Source organism: Budorcas taxicolor, chromosome 1 (genome assembly GCF_023091745.1).
Source record: "Budorcas taxicolor isolate Tak-1 chromosome 1, Takin1.1, whole genome shotgun sequence".
Lineage (NCBI taxonomy): Eukaryota > Metazoa > Chordata > Mammalia > Artiodactyla > Bovidae > Budorcas > Budorcas taxicolor.
The window spans coordinates 100,270,617-100,290,632 of record NC_068910.1 but is presented as its reverse complement, the minus strand read 5'-3'; the positions used below and the strand labels follow the sequence as shown (position 1 = coordinate 100,290,632).

Genomic DNA, 20,016 nt, shown 5'->3' with positions numbered 1-20,016 from the left:
TACATATATATATATAAATATGTCAGAGAAGGCAATGGCACCCCACTCCAGTACTCTTGCCTGGAAAATCCCATGGATGGAGGAGCCTGGTAGGCTGCATGCAGTCGATGGGGTCGCCAAGAGTCGGACACGACTGAGCGACTTCACTTTCACTTTCATTTTCACACATTGGAGAAGGAAATGGCAACCCACTCCAGTGTTCTTGCCTGGAGAATCCCAAGGATGGTGGGGCCTGGTGGGCTGCCGTCTATGGGGTCACACAGAGTCGGACACGACTGAAGTGACTTAGCAGCATATATATAAGTGGCGCTAGTGGTAAAGAACCTGCCTGCCAATGCAGGAGACATAAGAGATGTAGGTTTGATCCCTGGGTTGGGAAGATCCCTTGGAGGAGGGCACGGCAGCCCACTCCAGTATTCTTGCCTGAGAAATCCCATGGACGGAGGAGCCTGGTGGGCTACAGTCCATAGGATCACAAAGAGTTGGATATGACTGAAGCAACTTGACACACACATATAGAAGTGAAAAGCAAAAAGCAATACAAACAATAAAGAAATAATAAAGATGTAGACAGCTGGCTAAATTGTGATAGATTTATGTAGTTTAATAATCAGCAAAAGGAAAACTATTTACAAAAGATGATTTAAAAATCTGATAAATTAATAATTTACAGTGCTAAGTAAAGATTATAATGGGAACATCTATTTCCTGGCTATACATGATTTTAACTCTAACAGTGTGGTTTCCACTTCATAGCACAAATAGTCAAAAAGTAATAAATCATTACTAAAGAAATGATGTGTAAAATTGCAATTTTAGAATATTAGGTAGCATGGCAAATACTGGTGAAGTCCTTCGTTGCTGTTCCAGGCAAATTTTACAGTGCTCCTCTTTATTATTGGGTTGCTATAATTTACTGACATACTCCAATGACCTAAACAATAGAAAAATTGTTAGGAGAAATTTTAAAGTGCTATTCTTTCTAAATACCATTTAGTTTAATTTTTAAACTAAATTTTCTTAGCAAATTCTCTTTATAAAAATTTTCTTAAATTTTTAAAAATTAAAATGTATTTCAAATACATTTTTGTATATGTGAAGTCTAAAAATTACAAGAATTCTGCAAGAGTAAAATAAATACATGATTACTTGTAACCTTCTTCTCTCATTAGTGAAGACTAATGGAACTTAAAAGAGAATTCAGAATGAAAAATATGCCATTTTAGAACAAATATTTTTCACACAATATCTAATGACCTTTTTTTCTACAAAATAATTGGTTAATGATAAAGCATTCAAATTTCAATTTTTGAAAGTGTATTCTCATCAACATTAATATTAAATTTAGCATGAAGCAACCAATTCCAAGTTAAACATTCTGTGATATAAAATTTCAAAAGAATTGAATGGAGCATAAGTTCCTGCTTATGTCAATAATATCTATGTTTGTCAGGTTACATCTCATCCCTATATCGTCCCTAGTATACATTCTAAAGATAGTATTGCAGTCATTTATTTATATGTAGAAACCATGATCATTGTGAAATTGTCATACAGATAATTATCATCAAAACAATTATTTATAGTATTTTTTTTCATAGTCTTATAATGTCAATATACTTTGTGCGGAAAGTTTGTGCCCATTGAAGGTTCTGGAGCAGAATGGCTAAGATCAGAAGCTCTGGCAGAATTAAGCTCAGTGAGAATGGTACAGATCTCACAAAGATGCTGTGAAATTTGCTGACATAACTGTGGAAAGTGACTAGAACAGTGTTGCCATCTAGTAAGAGTTCACTAAGTGAATACATCTGGTTGAGCAAATTGAAATCAAGAGAGAGATACTGTCGCTCATGTTCATCTTGTCTACAAATGACTCCAACTTTAATATTTTATCATTTCCTATTTATGATATAGGAAAAGTTCAATTGTTCTTACAGTTTTTCAGGATTGCACTGTGTATGAATCAGTAGTCAGTAATATAGTCATTCTCACATTTAGTCTTCTATGCTTCTTTTTAAAGACTCTGCTTCTTAAAATTGTGTCCTGTAGTTTTATATTATTTTTCAGATTTAATGAAGTCATCAGAAAAAAGGAAAAAACAAATCTCATACATATACATTTATCATTGTGTTCGTAGCAAAGAGGCACCCGGTATCTCTCAATTCATTGCAGCATTATTTCTTTGAGGGACACTTTTTTATTTTTAAGTTCTTGATTCCTTTCTAAAAGGTCTGAATCACTGAAGTCGTCAAATTAAGTTTCAGATTTCTCCTTTGCCTTCATTCCCTACCCAAGAACCAGCTTCCCCTCTTGGGCATGGATTGTGTTTGGGTAAGAAGGAAGACTGTCCAGATTGATAAAGCAATACCCCTGGGAAAAGATGATTAACATGTATAAAGGGATTTCCCTGCAGTATAAATACCAGCATGCGCTCTCTTGGTGCTTCAGAGCCTCCCTGATGTATATATGCAGGTAGTGAGATTTGAAACGGCCCTTTGAGATGGTAATATAATAAAACTGACTTGAGGAGTGGCACCTCTTCTCGGTTTTCTATTCTTTTGTGGGAATGAGTTGCCAACCTTTTACTTCGACTGATACCTTTATACCTCTGAATTCTGAGTCTTCTGCAACTCTGCCTCTGATAATGCATCCCAGTGCTGCGGAGTGCCTACCGGTCTCCAACCACGCCACCAACGTGATGTCCACAGGTACTAACTTTATAACGGTCTACACGCGGCTGCGCCTTAAGATGTCAGGATGGGTGCTTTGAATCTTGTTAGTTTAGAATCTCATTTAAAAAAAAAATTTAATGTGTATTAAGTTAAATATTCAGGATATTAAAGAAGCCAAAATGCCTAAGAAAATATTCAAGAAATATTAGTAAGTGTAGTAATTTCAAGTATTGTTGATTTTATTATAAAGATCTGTCTTCTATATAAGTAAACAGTGAGTCTGAAAACTATTTCTATGCAAACATGTATGGATAAAGAGTAAAACTAAAGAAATAATGTAAAATAATTTAAAAGGTGATTTTTTTTCATCTTAGAGATTTATTTGGTTTTTAGATTACATTTAGTACCATGTCTAAAAAATGCCGTACACCTCATGGTAAACACAACTGAATGATTCCTAATACCAACACAGTGGGTTTCAAAGAATAAAATAATTAGATGTTTAAATACACTTGACTCAGATGGTAAAGAATCTGCCTACAATGCAGGAGACCCAGGTCTGATCCCTGGGTCAGGAAGATCCCATGAAGAAGGGAATGGCAACCCACTCCACTATTCTTGCCTGGAGAAGTCCAAGGACAGGGGAGCCTGGCAGGTTACAGTCCATGGGGTTGCAAAGAGTCGGACACAGTTGAACGACTAACACTTTCACTTTAAATACACTTAACTTCTTTAGAATAACTAAAAACTCAGAAATCAAGTCTAGAGGCAGTATAATATTTATTTGTTTATTTTTAAAACTTTTTATTTTATATTGGAGTACAGCCGGTTAGCAATGTTTTGATATTTTCAGATGGATAGCAGAGGAATTCAGCCAGACATATACTATATCCATTTATACTCAAACTCCCCTCTCATCTAGGCTAGAGGCAATATAATATTTAGAACCCATGAACTGATTTGAGTTTTTTCAAAATTTAGTTCTGAAGAGATTTCAACCGTTAACCAAGCTTTTATATTTTCTTATATAACTTTTGTAGATGAAACTAAAAATTAATTCAAATATGTTGTCTCAAACACAACCAAGCAAATAAGTATGTTTTGTTAATGTGTCCACTTTTTACTCAGTAACAAAGGGTTTTGATTAATAAACAATGTCTTCGGTAAATGTCTGTTAAATAACACTTTTCACTTGTAAAGCAATCTAAATATGAACTAAATTTTATAAATTTAAAAATCAATTTGAGTTGATACTTTTATATGCCAACTTAAAATATTTTAGCCTTATATTTTGTTAAAATTAAGCAGCTTTGAAAGTTATATGTAAGTTTGGTATTAATCTTCAACAGAATTTTCAAGTATCTGAAGATCATATATCTAGATTTTGGGAAAATTACTAATATAGAGATGTTTTTTATCTACTGAAGAGTCTCAGAATTTAATTAAACATATATTGATGCAAATATCCTCAAACATGGTTTTAAAAAATTGTAATAAAGTATTTTTACGAAGAGGTGTGGTATGAGTAAATTTAAACAGTTATCACATATTGTTGTATTGTTCAGTTGTTAAGTCCTGTCCAACTCTTCACAGCCCCATGGACTGCAGCATGCCAGACCTCCCTGTCCTTCCCGATCTCCTGGAGTCTTTCCATACAATTATCACATAGCTAATTGTGTATTTTAAATAATGGACTTTTAAATAAATTGAGAATGAAATGGATAACGCATTGTTTGCATAATATACTGTATGTATATTGTATATAGTATTTGGCTAGAATAAAAATTGGAATTGAGGTTAAAATTAAGCAGGTTTAAGCTCAAAACCCTATTTACTTTAAAATAAATAAAATTAAATAAATAATGTATCTAGTAAATTAGTTTCTCATTTATACGACTTCCCCAAATCAGTAAAACAAAAGGAATTTAAACCTTGGAAGTAAAAAAAATCATAATTAGTAAAAATGTCCTAAATGGCTATTGTTATTGTTTTAAATAGCAATAGCATTGATTTTATAATTTCTCCATCAAATTGTAATCATATCGATCTAATTGTCTAGGTAAAGAATTAGAAATGATTATAATGAGGGGGAAATGGCAACACACTCCAGTGTTTTTGCCTGGAGAATCCCAGGGACGGGGGAGCCTGGTGGGCTGCCGTCTATGGGGTCGCACAGAGTCGGACATGACTGAAGCGACTTCACAGCAGCAGCAGCATAATGAGAGAAGCAGTTGGATATTCAATGCGTTTCATGTTTGTTTAATTTTGGAATGCATAGAAATCATTATAACACAAAATGACTTCAGCTCTATGTGTCAGTTGTAAAATGAAAATTTATACAGATACTTTAAAACATTAAAAATGAGTTATAGTTAGAGAAAATGTTTTACTTTATGTCTTTAATTGATAGACTACATATTTTCAATAAGGACTATAAATATCTTCTAATATCATATTATTCAAGAAGATACAACTATATTTTTGAAAATCCACCACTCTATTCAGGATATAATGGGGAAAAGTAAAACATAAGATACATAAGAAAACATTGATTAGTGGTTTTATTGTTAGTAGTTCATTGTGATTCAAGCTGAAAGCTTGATAAAAGTTAAATAATTCAAATTTAATTTCAAAGTACACCTCAATTCAGTGATACTTGTAGCTATTTATTTACTTATTTATTTTTTAAGTCGCTCAGTCCTGTCCGACTCTTTTCGACCCCGTGAACTATATATAGCCCACCAGGCTCCTCCGTCCATGGGGTTCTCCAGGCAAGAATACTGGAGTGGGTTGCCATTTCCTTCTCCAGGGGATCTTCCCGACCCAGGAATCAAACCCACGTCTCCCGCATTGCAGGCAGATGCTTTAACCTCTGAGCCACCAGGGAAGCCCAAATGAAGTTAAATTATATGCTGGATTCAACCTTTATAAACCTCTAGTTTGACCAGCTTCATCATTAGAATTATTCAATTAATTGTGTGCATGCAAGAAAATCTACAAGCTCATGGTTTCAATACCAGCCTAAAATACATTGTACATTGTCATAGAGTTTTTGTAAGCCTCTGAATTTAATGGAGTTTTATGATCATACCCAATAAAAGGCTAGTGGCTCTGCCACTTCCTCTTTGATGGAAGAAATTTGTTAGGTGAATAAGCAGAAGTAAAAGTAAAGACAGATGAAGAGTTGATTTTTGCATTCATTGCTCCAGAAAGACACAATTTTATAGTACCATGTTATATGAGAATTTTAAGAGACTATCCTCTGGTCAGTTCTTTGCAATGTCCACATTGGGTGAAACCTGCAAAAATTCTGCGGCTTCTGGTTGTGTGCGTGTGCTCACTCAGTCATGTCCGACACTTGGCAACCTCATGGACTGTAGCCCACCAGGGTTAAAACTGGTCAGTCACGCCAACCCAGAGCACTGGATATAATTAATGAAGGCTTTAGTCCACTGTGATGATTCATGAACTCATTACTTGGGAAAATTTTCAACCCCTAGTTTTAGCATACTCATCAGAGAACTGCCCCCAAATGAGAACAAATTATTGGCATATAACTTTAAGAATAGCATAAATGTGTACTTTTGAAATGAAACGAATGTGTCTTGAATCCTCATACATTTTCTTACCAGTCCCGTCTATTTTGTCTTTGATCCAAACTCCTAAATGTTTGTGCACATGTTTTGTGGTGGCAACATTGGGAAACACAGCAACAGGACTTCATTATTCTGTTCCTTCCTGTCATTATGGAAACCAGTCATCGACCTATGGCGTGATGGCAGGTAAGAAAAATTGTCTTTACGTGTACGATCGAGTTTGGGGACGCTTGGATGCATTTTCTGGGTCAAAGGGAATCTTGACCAGAGTATATCATGAAATTCAGATCTCCTAACCTTAGAAATTGCCGCTAAATCCACCGCTTACTATAATGGTCCCTGATCTGTGACACCTTCAGAGATCATAATGGTTATACCTGATCACTGCTGTTCTCTACAAGTCTGAAATGAACTGCTATGCTTCTTAACTCCTGTGTTTGCTTTGTATGATTTTTATTCTAATTCTCTGTTGCCAAACTGCTAATTGTCACTTTTTTATGTCATTGGTGGGCTTGTCTCCAGTAATAAGGTAGCTTTACGTAACTATTTAAATTTAAAAGTAAATTAACTAAAATAAGGTCAGATTTAAAATTCCTCAGTTGCCAACAGTAAGCAAGTCAGCAAAATCTTTAAATGACCACTTCATTGCCTGCCTCCATACCAACAGGGTTAATGATTATGAGGTATGGAACTTAATAGTCATCATTTCCCTTGAGATTTTGGCTGTTCCTTCGGTTCCTGAATTTAAAATAAAACAGGAAAGTGTTTAATAATCTTTTGTGGCTACCAAAGCAGACAGACTAACTTATAGAGCATTTTCCTCATCACAGTATTTCTTTTGGCCATTTGGTCTATAAAGATAAATAAGACATTGAAGGCTAAGAGAGATTTGCAGCTGCTTTAGCAATAGTTGAATCTTTGGCAGCCCTGTCTGAGATGCTCTGAGTCTTGGATAAGATTGAAATAGTATAAGTTACATACTTATTTCCCTCTGGATAAAGAAAGCATCACTAGATCAAGATAAACTATCTTGTTTGTTGACACTTAAATGAAGGTATTGTTAGCAAATTTCTTAAGGAAAAGAAAATCTGGCCTAAGAGATCCACTCATCACAAAATTTATGACGTAATTTTAGACTATGGCTATACAGTAATTTTTTTGTGCACAGAAATTATTCAGAAATCTCTTAATTTTTTATTTCTGCAGCAAGAAATAATTTCAGTGACAATAAACTACTAATGTTCTATGTGAAAAATATAAATGTGTGTGTGCATGCTTCTGTGATAGTTGTTATCTAAATAGGTAATTTAAAAAATCAAACATAGATTTATGCCTATAGATTTGAAATTAAATTGAACAAAGAATTTATTTCACCAACCTTTAATTTCTAAAAATTTCTCAGATTAACACTAAATAAAACATTAAAACTTTAAAATGATATATTACAGAACAAATTAGCTTTCCCTATATTCTGTTAGAAAGCATTCTGAACAAACTCATATCCTCACCTTTATGATGAAGTGAAAACTGATGTTCTTAATGGTTACCTTTAAATCCTAATGTCTCTCTTCAATAATTAAAAAATAAGGAAAGTCATATTTTTCTTCCTCTGTGAAAACGGACCATTTATGATTCGTGTACTTAGCTGTTAATCAGTTTCCATGGTTAATGAGAGGATCTCTCATTGAAGATGAACTACTTTCATTATAAAAATAGTAGAATAATGTGCATTTAGCCACTAGCGCTGCTGGTCAAATGCTTTCTGTGGCCTCCACCACACTTGGATTACAGAGACAAGAAATGACGAGCTCATAGACATGCGCTACTCTTTCTTGGAGGAGAGAGTCCTTGCTGTTCCTTCACAGTAATTCCCAGGAACCCAGGTGCAAAGTAAGTCATCTCTGCACCCTGCAAGGGGCAGCAATGAGTGGAGGTTAGCCCTCAGACCAAACACTGTGAGATCTAGGTAGAACACCAGATCTAGGTAGAAGCTGCTGAGTTCACAGCTGGCCTGAGAAATCTGACATCCCTCCCGTTTCCAGGGTTGCAGATAACAAGCCCAGGTTCACAATGAGAGTCCACAGGCAACTCAGGTTGTGCTGGTCCAGGTTTCCTCAGCAGGCCCTCAGCAAACTCTCATCTTCATTAAAAGTTAAAAAGGAGAGGTCTTTGGAAAAACCTTTTAAAATGATTCAAAGCCCTGGTTGGTGATAATAACAAAAAAAATTGATGTCCTAAGCTTTGGAGGTATCGCTGTAGTCTTAACCCAAAATTACATATATTTCGTCGCTGAAAGAAAAATTCACCATGGCAAACATAGAGATTATATTTGAATATTTTTGAGAGGGAGATCATTAAAATGTGATGTGCTTTGTAATTTGTTACAATGTCACTATTTTGACATATATTCAGTATTAGCCTTTGCATCACGGCAGATTAAATCTCAGAGAATCTGAACCTTTCCGCTGTCATCCCCAGAGAAGCTACACAAATTGAGTTATAAAACACAGGGATTCAGAAGTATTCAGGAATTCAGAAAAGGTTTAAAATACACAAGAGAAACCTGGCAATGTCATTTGAATTTTCTGAGAGGTCTCAGGCATTCATCAAATCAGCCACTTCCACACAATCCACAGAAGCGTCTAATCACCAACAACGAAGGTGCATTGTCACATACTCCATACAAAAGAAAAGCTGCAGAAAGAGCCATATTTCAAAGGGTGTGAAATTGCTTTATTTGAATATGGTTATTTTATCCCTATACTCTGACACTTATATTTAGTCTGAGCATTTCATTAAACTAATAACCCACTGGAAAGCAAGAGCTACAGCTCATATTTTAGGCTAAGGTTGGTAGGAAGGATTCTAATCATCAGATGAATCCTCTGTGCCTCATAGTCCAGGTGTGGGGATATCAAAGAGAATGATTGGTGGGGTGAAATGAATTAGCCACACCAGGAACTAATTATAAGCCTCGTTCAAATGAGCATCTCAAAGTGTTAGTCTCTTCACATCCAAGTTGAGATGGGTACCATACATAGCTCTATCGGAGTTGAGTTGTGGCAGCTTTCTACCAACTCAGCCTGGTTTTCTCCTTGATCTTCTCTTCAGATACATTCGTAGTTAAATTTCTTCTTCTGTCTCTTCTCTCCTAAGTACTTAAATAATTCAACAGTCTACAGGATGGATAATAGGAAAGAGGGAATTACAAATACTATTCAAAAATCTCTTCTAAAAACACAAAAGAAAACTAATAACAAAAACCTTTCAAAATTCTGATTTCTGGGTATACAAGGTGGTGTCTGTTCTCATTTGTAAAGCTGGGTGAAAGTTGGAAAGCAAACTTAATGAGCTGTGTACCTTGTCCACTATCCTGTGTAAACTGGGCCAATCAGCTACATTGTAATGATTGCTAAACCCAGCAAGGTTATATGTCATAATGGCCACCCAAGATGTACAGTAAGAGTCCTTGATTAAAAATTGATCTTAAGAGGAAAGCGAAATAGCTGATGTTGGAAAATTATTCAAGGAGATGAATGCTTTTTTTTAATGAGATGTAGATAATAAGAATAAAGGATGAGTATAGCTGAAAAGTGTCTTTTCCACCTGGGCTAGGACAAAAGGTACCAAAAATATGTTTCACATTTACATAGGAAAACTGTCTACTTTGGAGGCCATCTCTTCATTCTTGTCTTTTTTCTATTTCCTTTTTTCTTTTTTGTTTTATTTAGTTTTATTTTTGCCTCACTTATTCTGGATGTGTTGACACTAAGGGAAGAAGTAATTCTAACCATCTTTTGCCTCTGGGTCATGAAAGGCGCCTGCAGTAGCATGGACACTGTGTATTTTCCTTAAATTATGTAGCATCTGTCTCAACTTCACAACTCAAAAGCCGCCACAGGCAATCTGTAATCAAATGGCCATGGCTGTGCTCCAAATCAACCTAATTTACAGAACTAGGCAGAAGACCTGTTTATATGTGGATAGGATGTAGCAATGCACAAACGAGAAAAAAAATCACAATTCAAATTTATGATTTGTTTCACATTGTCATGCATGAACGCAGAAAAAGAAAATAAATGGAAATATTTAAATGAACTTTGCTGTGCATATCTACAGCAAGGTGGGGGTATTTTACTGTGTCCTTCTGCTTCCCCTGTCTGCTCTTTTAAAGCTTCTAGCCCACAACCTCAGAGATGTTGTCAGTTAGCATCTAGCTGAGCCACATGCTGCAGAAAAGCAGTCTGTCCCGTATCATGGGACCTTGAATCAGGTGCCTGTAAGGCGCGCTGGACCTCAGCTTCCCATCATCTGCTTTCAAAGACTTAACCTCTGTTCGTCTCCCTCCTCTGCTGTCCAGAAGTCCATGCAGAGCAGTTCAGAGAGGCTATGGCGGATTAATCTGCAGAGTCGAAATCCATCTTGGACTGTAAAGAATGTACAAACCCTTCCAAGCTATTTAGGTGTGCACTTGTTCTAGGCTTATAGACAAGTTTGGTTTATCAGTGTTTTGGAAAATATTCATGAAACTTCTGCGGCACACAACTTTCTGCATCTTTTCTCTCCGTGCTCAAACCCCGACTTCTTAATATTCCAGGCTTTAGAAAAACCTTTTAAAAAACCTTGTCACATATACCATACCAATCAAACCCCATTTTCCCCCAAATATAGGATCATATAATAGAAATCAGTTTGTCTGACTGTGCTTGTGACTGTCCCAAATTTCTGTTTAACATTAGTGTCAGGAAAACTGTGTCCCTGTGGATAATTGTGGATACTTTCAGTTAATGAAAAATAACGCAGCACACATTGTGTTTTCCTTTCTCCTCTGGATGCCAAACTTTTGAACATGGTATTTCTTGTGTACTCTTTATGGACTCATGTTCAAATTTATTTTCTAAATGTCCATTTCTCCGGAGTATTTATAATGTATACACTAGCTTTAAATCTTTCCATAAATAGAGATGGCACACTTCCAATATTTTAGTAAATACTTATAATACTTTCGCTTGAAAGCATCTTTTGTTTGAAAGCATTTGTTTAATGTGGCCAAATATATTTAAGATGCAGAATCCTTGAGTCATTTGATTTCCCTGAGTACAGATTACCTGAAAAATGAACTGATTATTGATGTGGCTTATTGCGGTGTTCACTGGGCTTCACTTCTAGTTTCAATTGTATAGTGAATTCATCTTAGCACCCAAGGAAAGTTATTTGTTTTTATATGGATTTCAAATCGTGGATTTAAAAAATACACATTTTTTTCCTCTGAAAATAAAGCGAAAGTCCTTAGATAAATATTAAGTAAATGTTAACATAAAGGTGATAAATTTTTTTATATACTAGTATTTTACTTAACTAGTAGAAATCTAAAACTAATATTAGGCCAAAAATAAGCTTTGTTAAAATGTAACAAACATTTTAAAAATTGAATTTTGTAATAAATTAAAAATTGATAAAATTGTTTTTTAAAATTTTATCTGGTCTATTCAATGTACCACCCACTAAAGCAAAAAGTGGATTATTAACAACAACAACAACAAAAACTGGATAGTTTTGATTTTTGAAAGTAATATGAATTGCTTTAGACAGAAATAGTTTCTTTTTGTACATTTTTTATATCTGTGAAACAGCTAAACTTGTTTCATGATATTTTGCTTAATTTCTCACTTGTATGTATTTTGTTTCAGAAAAATAATAGTCTACTGGATAGGGGTACACTTCAAAATTATATTTTCTCATATAAATAATATGAGCCAACAATTTACTGACTTGCAATATGCTTTGCTCATTACATATTGATATATTAATTTAAGATTTATATATTCTGGCAAAATACACTATTACTCATGTCTGATTTCTGACTGTATTTATAGAGAAATTATAAATAGCATAAAACTGATGTATTTTTTAGTACGTTTCTAAGAATGATTACTGCCTATATTCTATAGTCATTTAAATTTAATTTATACTTATAAGAAAAATGATTAATTATTGAATATTTTATTTATATCAAAATGTCTTAGTTATACCCATGTCATTTAATATAAAGTGAAATTCTTAGGAATAAAAATGTAACATACTGCTGAAGAAAACAGAAATAAAATGTGTGGGAATTTAGCTTATACCATCCTGTCACCCATATTCCCTGACTGAGACAGTCTCCTCTTTCCAAGTGAAGAATTAAATCTAGAAGCAATTAAACAATTAAATCATGTAGTTTTTTGAGATTTCTCATTTAACTAACTCAATGGATTCAGTGCTTCATCATTTATGAGGGATTATGTATCATATCTAGAATTGCACCCTTCCTTGACATTTACTTTTTCTTCTTAAATAGTAGCCAAGAAATGATTCCATCATAGTATATGTTTTGCAAGAATCTTGTTGCTGACCTTCTAATAGATCTTTAAAAGTTACTTTTTGTCAACATGCATCATTACCATTAAATCTATTTAAACCTTATTAATGTATTTTGTGTTCTCATAATTTTCTTTTTACCTGCCTTTACCTAATTAAGCATTTACTGATAAAACATTGGATTTCTTAATGCTGTAATATCAATTTTTCAATGCTATAAAAATTTCCCAGCATAGCACTTAACATACACCTTGATTATAATTAAGAAAATAGAGATCAAAATATACATTCTGGTAGAGTTGAACCTCAGATTCACAATAACAGATGAATAGATTTTTGTTTGTTTGTTTTTGGGGAGCCAGGCTGAATTCCATAACCAGGAATCAAACCCAGGCCCCCTCTACTGGAAGGATGAAGTCTTAACCACTGGACCTCAAGGGAAGTCCCTAGATGTCTTTTAAGAGAAAAACATTGATGAAAAACTCACACTTTTTTGAAATTTGCTTATTTCTATTTAAATTATTTGCAAGTCCCTGGTTCTTTCCTTTGGCTTTGCGTTATCTTTGTTTTCGCTGCTCTCAGGAAGGTGGAAAAAAATGATCCCATTTATACTAAGCTACACTGACTTCTCCTTCAGAAAACTGAATGTCAGGTAATCTTTTAGAACTGAGGCTGGCCTTCACAGAACAATCTGATGGGCCAAAATTGTCCATGTATCAAAATGAGGGATAATTACAAATGGTCCTTTTCTTGTTGTTACAGGGAGCTTAACCCCTTGTCTTTATAAGTTTCCTGACCACACGCTGAGTCATGGTTTTCCTCCCATGCATCAGCCTCTCCTTTCAGAGGATCCCACTGCCGCTGATTTCAAGCAGGAGCTCAGGCGGAAAAGCAAATTGATTGAAGAGCCGATAGACATGGATTCTCCAGAAATTCGAGAACTTGAAAAGTTTGCCAATGAGTTTAAAGTGAGAAGAATTAAGCTAGGTAGGTGCTTGTTAACAGCTGTGGGACACACAACCCCATCTGCAAAGTCTTACGCTATTACTGTTTCGTGTCTTACACGCTGCTCAGAAATCCAAGACAATTCTCATTCTACATCTCTACTGTGGATGTAAGTCACTTGAATTATGAAAACCTACAGAAACCTTCACTTCCTTCTAAATTCTTAGCAGCCAAAATGTATAGATTTCTAAATTAATGGTCTCTTTTTCAAACATAAGTTCAGAAATACCTTTGTTTTATTTGAATTAATACCTTTGTGTGATTCAAAGGCTAAAAAGCTGTGTGAATTGTATCCCTCTGCTTATCCTTCCTGTTTATTAATGTTATTAGTTTCTGTGTATCCTTCTATTCTATGCATATTCATATAAGCCAATTCATGTATTTCTTCATATAGATGTTTTTCATTTGACTATTTTGGAGAGCTTTCAGTATTAGTTTTTTAGAGAACTCTTCTTTTTAATGCATCTCTCAATTCCATTTTATGAATATATTACCAGTCTCCTATTGATGGAATTTAGATGGCCTTCAATCTTATGTTACTGAAGACAATGATGCAATGATTAACTTCATAAATAGCATTTTGCACCTATAAAAATATATGTGTAGGGAAACTTTGTTAAAAGCAAAATTGCTTGATTGAAGAGTATGTGTGTTTGTAATTTCAATAGATGTCAAATTGGTCTCTATGTAAGTTCTAACAAGTCGTATTGCCACCATGAGTATCTCCTTTGCCACTCTTCAGAATATGAATTCTGTTAAGGCAGAAGTTTTTTGTTTTTTGCTTATTTCCTTTAGCTTTCTCCTTAATGGCATGTCCTCAGCACTTGGAACAGTGACTGGCATGTAGAATAAAAAATAGTTATTAAAGGGAAAAAGATGCTATTAATCTTTTGGACCTTTGCAAATCAGTTAGATGAAAGTAGTAGTTTCATTTTAAATTTCCCTTATGAGTGAAGAGTGAAAGAAGTTCTTTCATGTGTTGGACAGGCATTTGTAATTCCTTTTCTGTGAGCGATCTGTTCATAGCCTTTGCTCGCTTTCTAGGGTGAAGTGTTTTTAATATAAATAATCATAATAATTAACCTTGATTTAAATGCATGAAGATTTTTAATGGATTGAACTCATAGTACAAACTTCTGCATTTGTGGACTGAGCCATTGGTAACTTTTAATGATATCAATTGATGGGCATCATATGTAATCATTTTATGGATACAGGTATATAGCCTTGGGCCCTGAATTAATATGCAGTTACTATTTGTCATAAACACAGCAGTAGGCATCTTTATAACATTTATTTTCAATTTACTTTTTATATGACTGTGAGTGTTTCAAATTCTACATTGATGACATTTATCAACTTATATTCTGAGAATGTTTGAGACAATCTATGAAAACTTTTTGCCTGGAGATAGAAGCATTACCAAATGGTATAATAAATGCTTGGTGATATACATAAAATGTTGTGTGACCAAAGTCTCATAATAAACATGCTTTTAGGGAAAGTAAACACAGTTCTTAGTTTTATTTGGTAACTTCAACATGTTGAATTTTTCACTCTTACAGTTGAGATAAAAATATTTGTGATATATCACCATATATTTTACATATTATATTTTAATATCTATAGATTTTGAGCATATTTCAACAGATGCCTAATAATAATGATTAGAGAGAAATTTTAAATGTCTTCTAAAGTGTGTGTTAAGGATTCCCTCGTAGAACAGCTGGTAAAAAATCCACCGGCAATGCAGGAGATCCCAGTTCAACTCCTGGGTCAGGAAGATCTGTTGGAGAAGGGATAGGCTACCCATTCCAGTATTCTTCAGCTTCCCAGTGGCTCAGCTGGTAAAGAATCTGCCTGCTCTGCAAGCGATCTGGGTTCAGTCCCTGGATTGGCAAGATCCCCTGGAGATGAGAACAGCTACCCACTCCAGTATTCTGGCCTGGAGAATTCCATGTACTGTATAGTCCATGGGGTTGCAAAGAATGGTCTGGCTACATTTATATTAGGTTATAAAAATGATTCATGTATAATTACTACAGTATATAGCACAGTGGCAAAAAAAAAAAAAAAACTACTAGATGCATTAAAAAGAATCATTTCACTACTTTACACCTATGCTATATTGTCTAGAAACATTTCTTATATATTTTTGCAAAGTATGTATAACACATTTATCCAATTTGGCTAAATATGAATGGCAGATGTTCCTATCTGAATTCTTTTGACTTCTAAAGTATTAACTTATTAACTAGAAGGAATTTTTTAAAATACCAGGCCATTCTACACTGAGTAACGTTACTGTTATTCTAAATTGCCAACAAATATATTGTTAAAAGCAATATTTAATAGTTGACAAAGATACATACACACATTTACACAATAGTGGACCAAAATCAGTGTTTCTTGCAAAACTGAAGCTGATGGCCCGTGTTGTTCTTTCACAGGATACACCCAGACAAATGTTGGGGAAGCTCTGGCAGCTGTGCATGGCTCTGAATTCAGTCAAACAACTATCTGCCGATTTGAAAACCTGCAGCTCAGCTTCAAGAATGCATGCAAACTAAAAGCAATATTATCCAAATGGCTGGAGGAAGCCGAGCAAGTAGGAGGTACAAAAGCTGCGTTTCTGGAAACAGTGATGTTTTAACCTAAAAACAATGGTTTCCCTCGGTTGAATTTGCGCTAAAGCGAGAGGTTTGAAGTTTGGTTTGATTTTTCTCTTTGACGTGAAAAATAAGTATCTTGTTTCATCACACTATAAAGAAAAGCAAGGCCAGTGAAAGTGTGGAAATAAAGGTATTGAGAAGGTAAATAATCAGAGAATAAAATATATAGGGAAAGTTTCTACACAATGTGGCAAAGGTGCAAAGTGGTGAAATGATTCTTTTTAATGTATCCAGGTTTTTTCCTGCTGTGCTATATACTGTAGTAATTATTCATGAATCATTTTTATAACCTAATATAAGTGTAGCCAGACCATTTGCACACACCGTTCTTTCTAGTGAATAACAAGCAATTGCTAGATGAACAATTTAATGTGATAAAATTATTTACTTATATTAATGTCAAGGCTGGCTAAAGAGCAAGGTTTGATAGCGTTTAGAGCAACTGTTTCAACAAAGATAGGGTATGATTAAAAGACAACTGTTAATATTTATAAAGTTAGTATTTTTTTTCTGTGTTAACATTTTAACCTAGGGCTTTTAATCTAAAATGATGTGTACTGCAAAATTTAAAACAAAAATGTATGATAATTCTATTTTGTATTGTTTTATAAAGAAACTTTAAATCCAAATCTGATAGTTAAAAAAAAAACAACCTGCTTTGTTTTTGTAATTATTCACTGTTTTCGCAACACAGCTTTATACAATGAGAAAGTTGGTGCAAATGAAAGAAAAAGGAAACGGAGAACAACTATCAGGTATACTTTTGAGATATTAAAAGTTAGTGGAGAAGAAAATGATATTTTAAAATGGAATGAGCATTTGAGTATAATATAGGTTCAGTATAACATGAAAATGAATAGAGCCAACTGAGAAAATAAGATAGGTGAAAAAGCACAACATTCAATAAAGTACTGCTGAGAAACAGCTGGAAATTTAAAATTTGATGGAAAAAATATGTATTGTTTGATTCAAGAACAGTTTTGCTCTGCAGGTTTTGGATAAAACAGAAGCTGTACAATCACAGCTAAAAAGAATGACTGTTTCTACTGTCGGTTTAGACATAAGTCTTGCTTCAGGAAAGACCCCATGGACTGTAGCCTACAGGCTCCTCCGTCCATGGGATTTTCCAGGCAAGAATACTGGAGTAGGTTGCCATTTCCTTCTCCAGGAGATCTTCCCGATCCAGGGATTGAACTCGGATCTTCCACATTGTAGGCAGATGCTTTACCATCTGAACCACCAGGGAAGTCAATATGTTATCTATGTTATTACAAATTAACAAAACTGGTCACTAGTATTTTAGTTGCTTAAAGTTCAAAGTGACTTCTAGCATTTCAAGCCAGATTGTTCATTTATCTTTTTGTAGTTTCCATGAGGTTCATGGAGGAATTGCTAAAATACAGGTTTTGTTTTGGTTGGTTAGTTGTACACTAAACACTTCAATAACCTGAGTTCTGGGGGACATTTAGAAAAGCATGCAGAATTATTTTCTTCTCAGTAAGTCAGTGCCCTCTTGTGGCAGAAAGTGGGTAAACAATGTCTGGGTTGCCCTCCTTAATTTCTTCCTGTGACTCTGGTAAAAGGAGCCTACATGAGACAAGCATCTAAATGTTCAAAAAAAACTTCACATTTATTATTGTCGAAGAGCTTGGAAGGTGTTTTCAGAGTCTTTAGGTTTCCTTTTTACGTTAATGTTAATACTAATGTTTAGGAAATTTAACCTAACTTGATTTCGATCATCTCCCTTCTTCTTTCCTGCCAACTCCCCACCTCCCAGTATTGCTGCTAAAGACGCCCTGGAGAGACACTTTGGAGAACAGAATAAGCCTTCCTCTCAGGAGATCCTGAGGATGGCTGAAGAACTAAACCTGGAGAAAGAAGTGGTGAGGGTTTGGTTTTGTAACCGAAGACAGAGAGAAAAACGGGTGAAAACAAGCCTGAATCAGAGTTTATTTACTATTTCTAAGGAGCATCTTGAATGCAGATAGGCTCTCCTATTGTGTAATAGCGAGCTTTTCTGCTTTTCATTCCTTTCCCTTCTCCAGCCAAAGTAGAAATTAGTTATTTGGTTAGCTTCAAAACATCACATCCGTAATTTTTGCAGAAGTGTTTCTCTTCTACTTTAAAAACAAAGTACAATTTAAATTATGTTGATGAATTATTCTCAGAAGGCACATTGTACATTTTAAGCCAAAAACTAATAGGATTAAAACAATGATTCTGTCCCTCTCACTATATCTTTCCCTCTATGTCTCCCTAACACACACACACACACACACATACACACAGGAGTATGCACATGTGGTCTTTTAGTTTAAAGATTCTTTTTGCAAAGGCTGTATATCTGCTTTTTAATATTTTAGTCAGTTCTGTCACATAAAGAATATCAGTAGAGAAGATTCAATTAGAAAATTTCTTACCTGATGCCCTGCTTGCCATCAATTTTAATAGTTTGTTTGAACTAAAAGTTTTGCACTTAAGAACCAGAGGTGCCTTAGAATTTAATTATTGCATTTAGGAATGAATCTTAATCAGAAGTGAAACCTTTGAAGTAATAATTAGGGCACAGAGCCCAAAGAAGTATTTCAAAAGAAATTTGTAGAAATAATAATTTATGATCTTTTTATTCTTCTCAGACATTAGCTTTTTGATGTTTAGCTATGGAAAATATGCTTTATGGATTCTTGAGCCCCACACTACTGTTTCTATAAGCTATAAAAGTACAAGGAAGATGTCTAGGGATGTGCCTGGGAAAGCCTTTGCTCACAGTGGAAAGAAATCTTTGTTAAATGAACAAGGGAGTTTACTCTTAACAGTGGCTACAAACTTGAAGAGAGTCAAATTTAATACCATAGCTCATTTTTGAAATCTCACAACCTAGAAAATCATCTGGGGTCCCATCAGAAAAGAGGATCATTTTTGGTTTAATTAGTTAGAATATGATTTATTGTTACTGAAAAAATTTTCTGTATTGAGCTTTTCAATTCAGGGAGTTGCACCTTAAGGAACATGTATTTAATTAATAAGACTGTGCGCCACTGTACAGCATATGGAATATAGCCAATAGTATATAGTAACTTTAAATGGAATATATAGAAATATTGAATCACTGTTGTACACCTGAAATTAACATAATATTGTAAATCAACTATACTTCAATTTAAAAAAATGCACTTCTTTAAAACTTGTAGGTAGAAGCAAACTGTGATGCGTTACCACTATCAAATAGCGACTTCGTTTTGCGTTTTGAATGTCAATCTGCTGGCAATGTTTACCTAACTTATTTTATATAACAAAAAATGGGAACAGTTAGACTAAATTTCTTTATTTAGAATGCTTACTAAATAAACTATACTGTCCTGTCTCTTGCTTTTTGTAATATTAATAAAGACTAAGGATTATGCAGATCATAATATTATGTAGATTATATATATATGTGTGCACATAATCAACATCAATTGGATAGCTGGAAACATTGATATATTATTAAAAGCAAACAAAAAAAAATCAGTTTTCAGTGGCCTGATAATCCATGCTTAAGTACACATCTAGCACCCAGGAGGTGTTAAATACTATACAGATACATACATACATATATACATATACTTATGTATACTATGTATATATAAAGACTTTTCATAAGAGTAAATTCCAAATTATTCAGCTGTGTGGATTTATAACTTTTCTCTTCATAATTCATTTGCTTAAAAC

At 34.3% G+C, this 20,016-nt stretch overlaps 1 protein-coding gene across 1 annotated transcript; it reads left to right on the top strand.

Moving 5' to 3' along the window:
- The first annotated feature begins 2,566 nt into the window (after window positions 1-2,566).
- Window positions 2,567-18,293, top strand: POU1F1 (POU class 1 homeobox 1). Its single transcript, XM_052647936.1, has 6 exons — window positions 2,567-2,708; window positions 6,305-6,454; window positions 13,391-13,615; window positions 16,084-16,248; window positions 17,000-17,060; window positions 18,083-18,293. The coding sequence occupies exons 1-6, from the start codon at window positions 2,567-2,569 to the stop codon at window positions 18,291-18,293; spliced, it is 954 nt and encodes a 317-aa protein (XP_052503896.1).
- The last annotated feature ends 1,723 nt before the right edge of the window (window positions 18,294-20,016 follow it).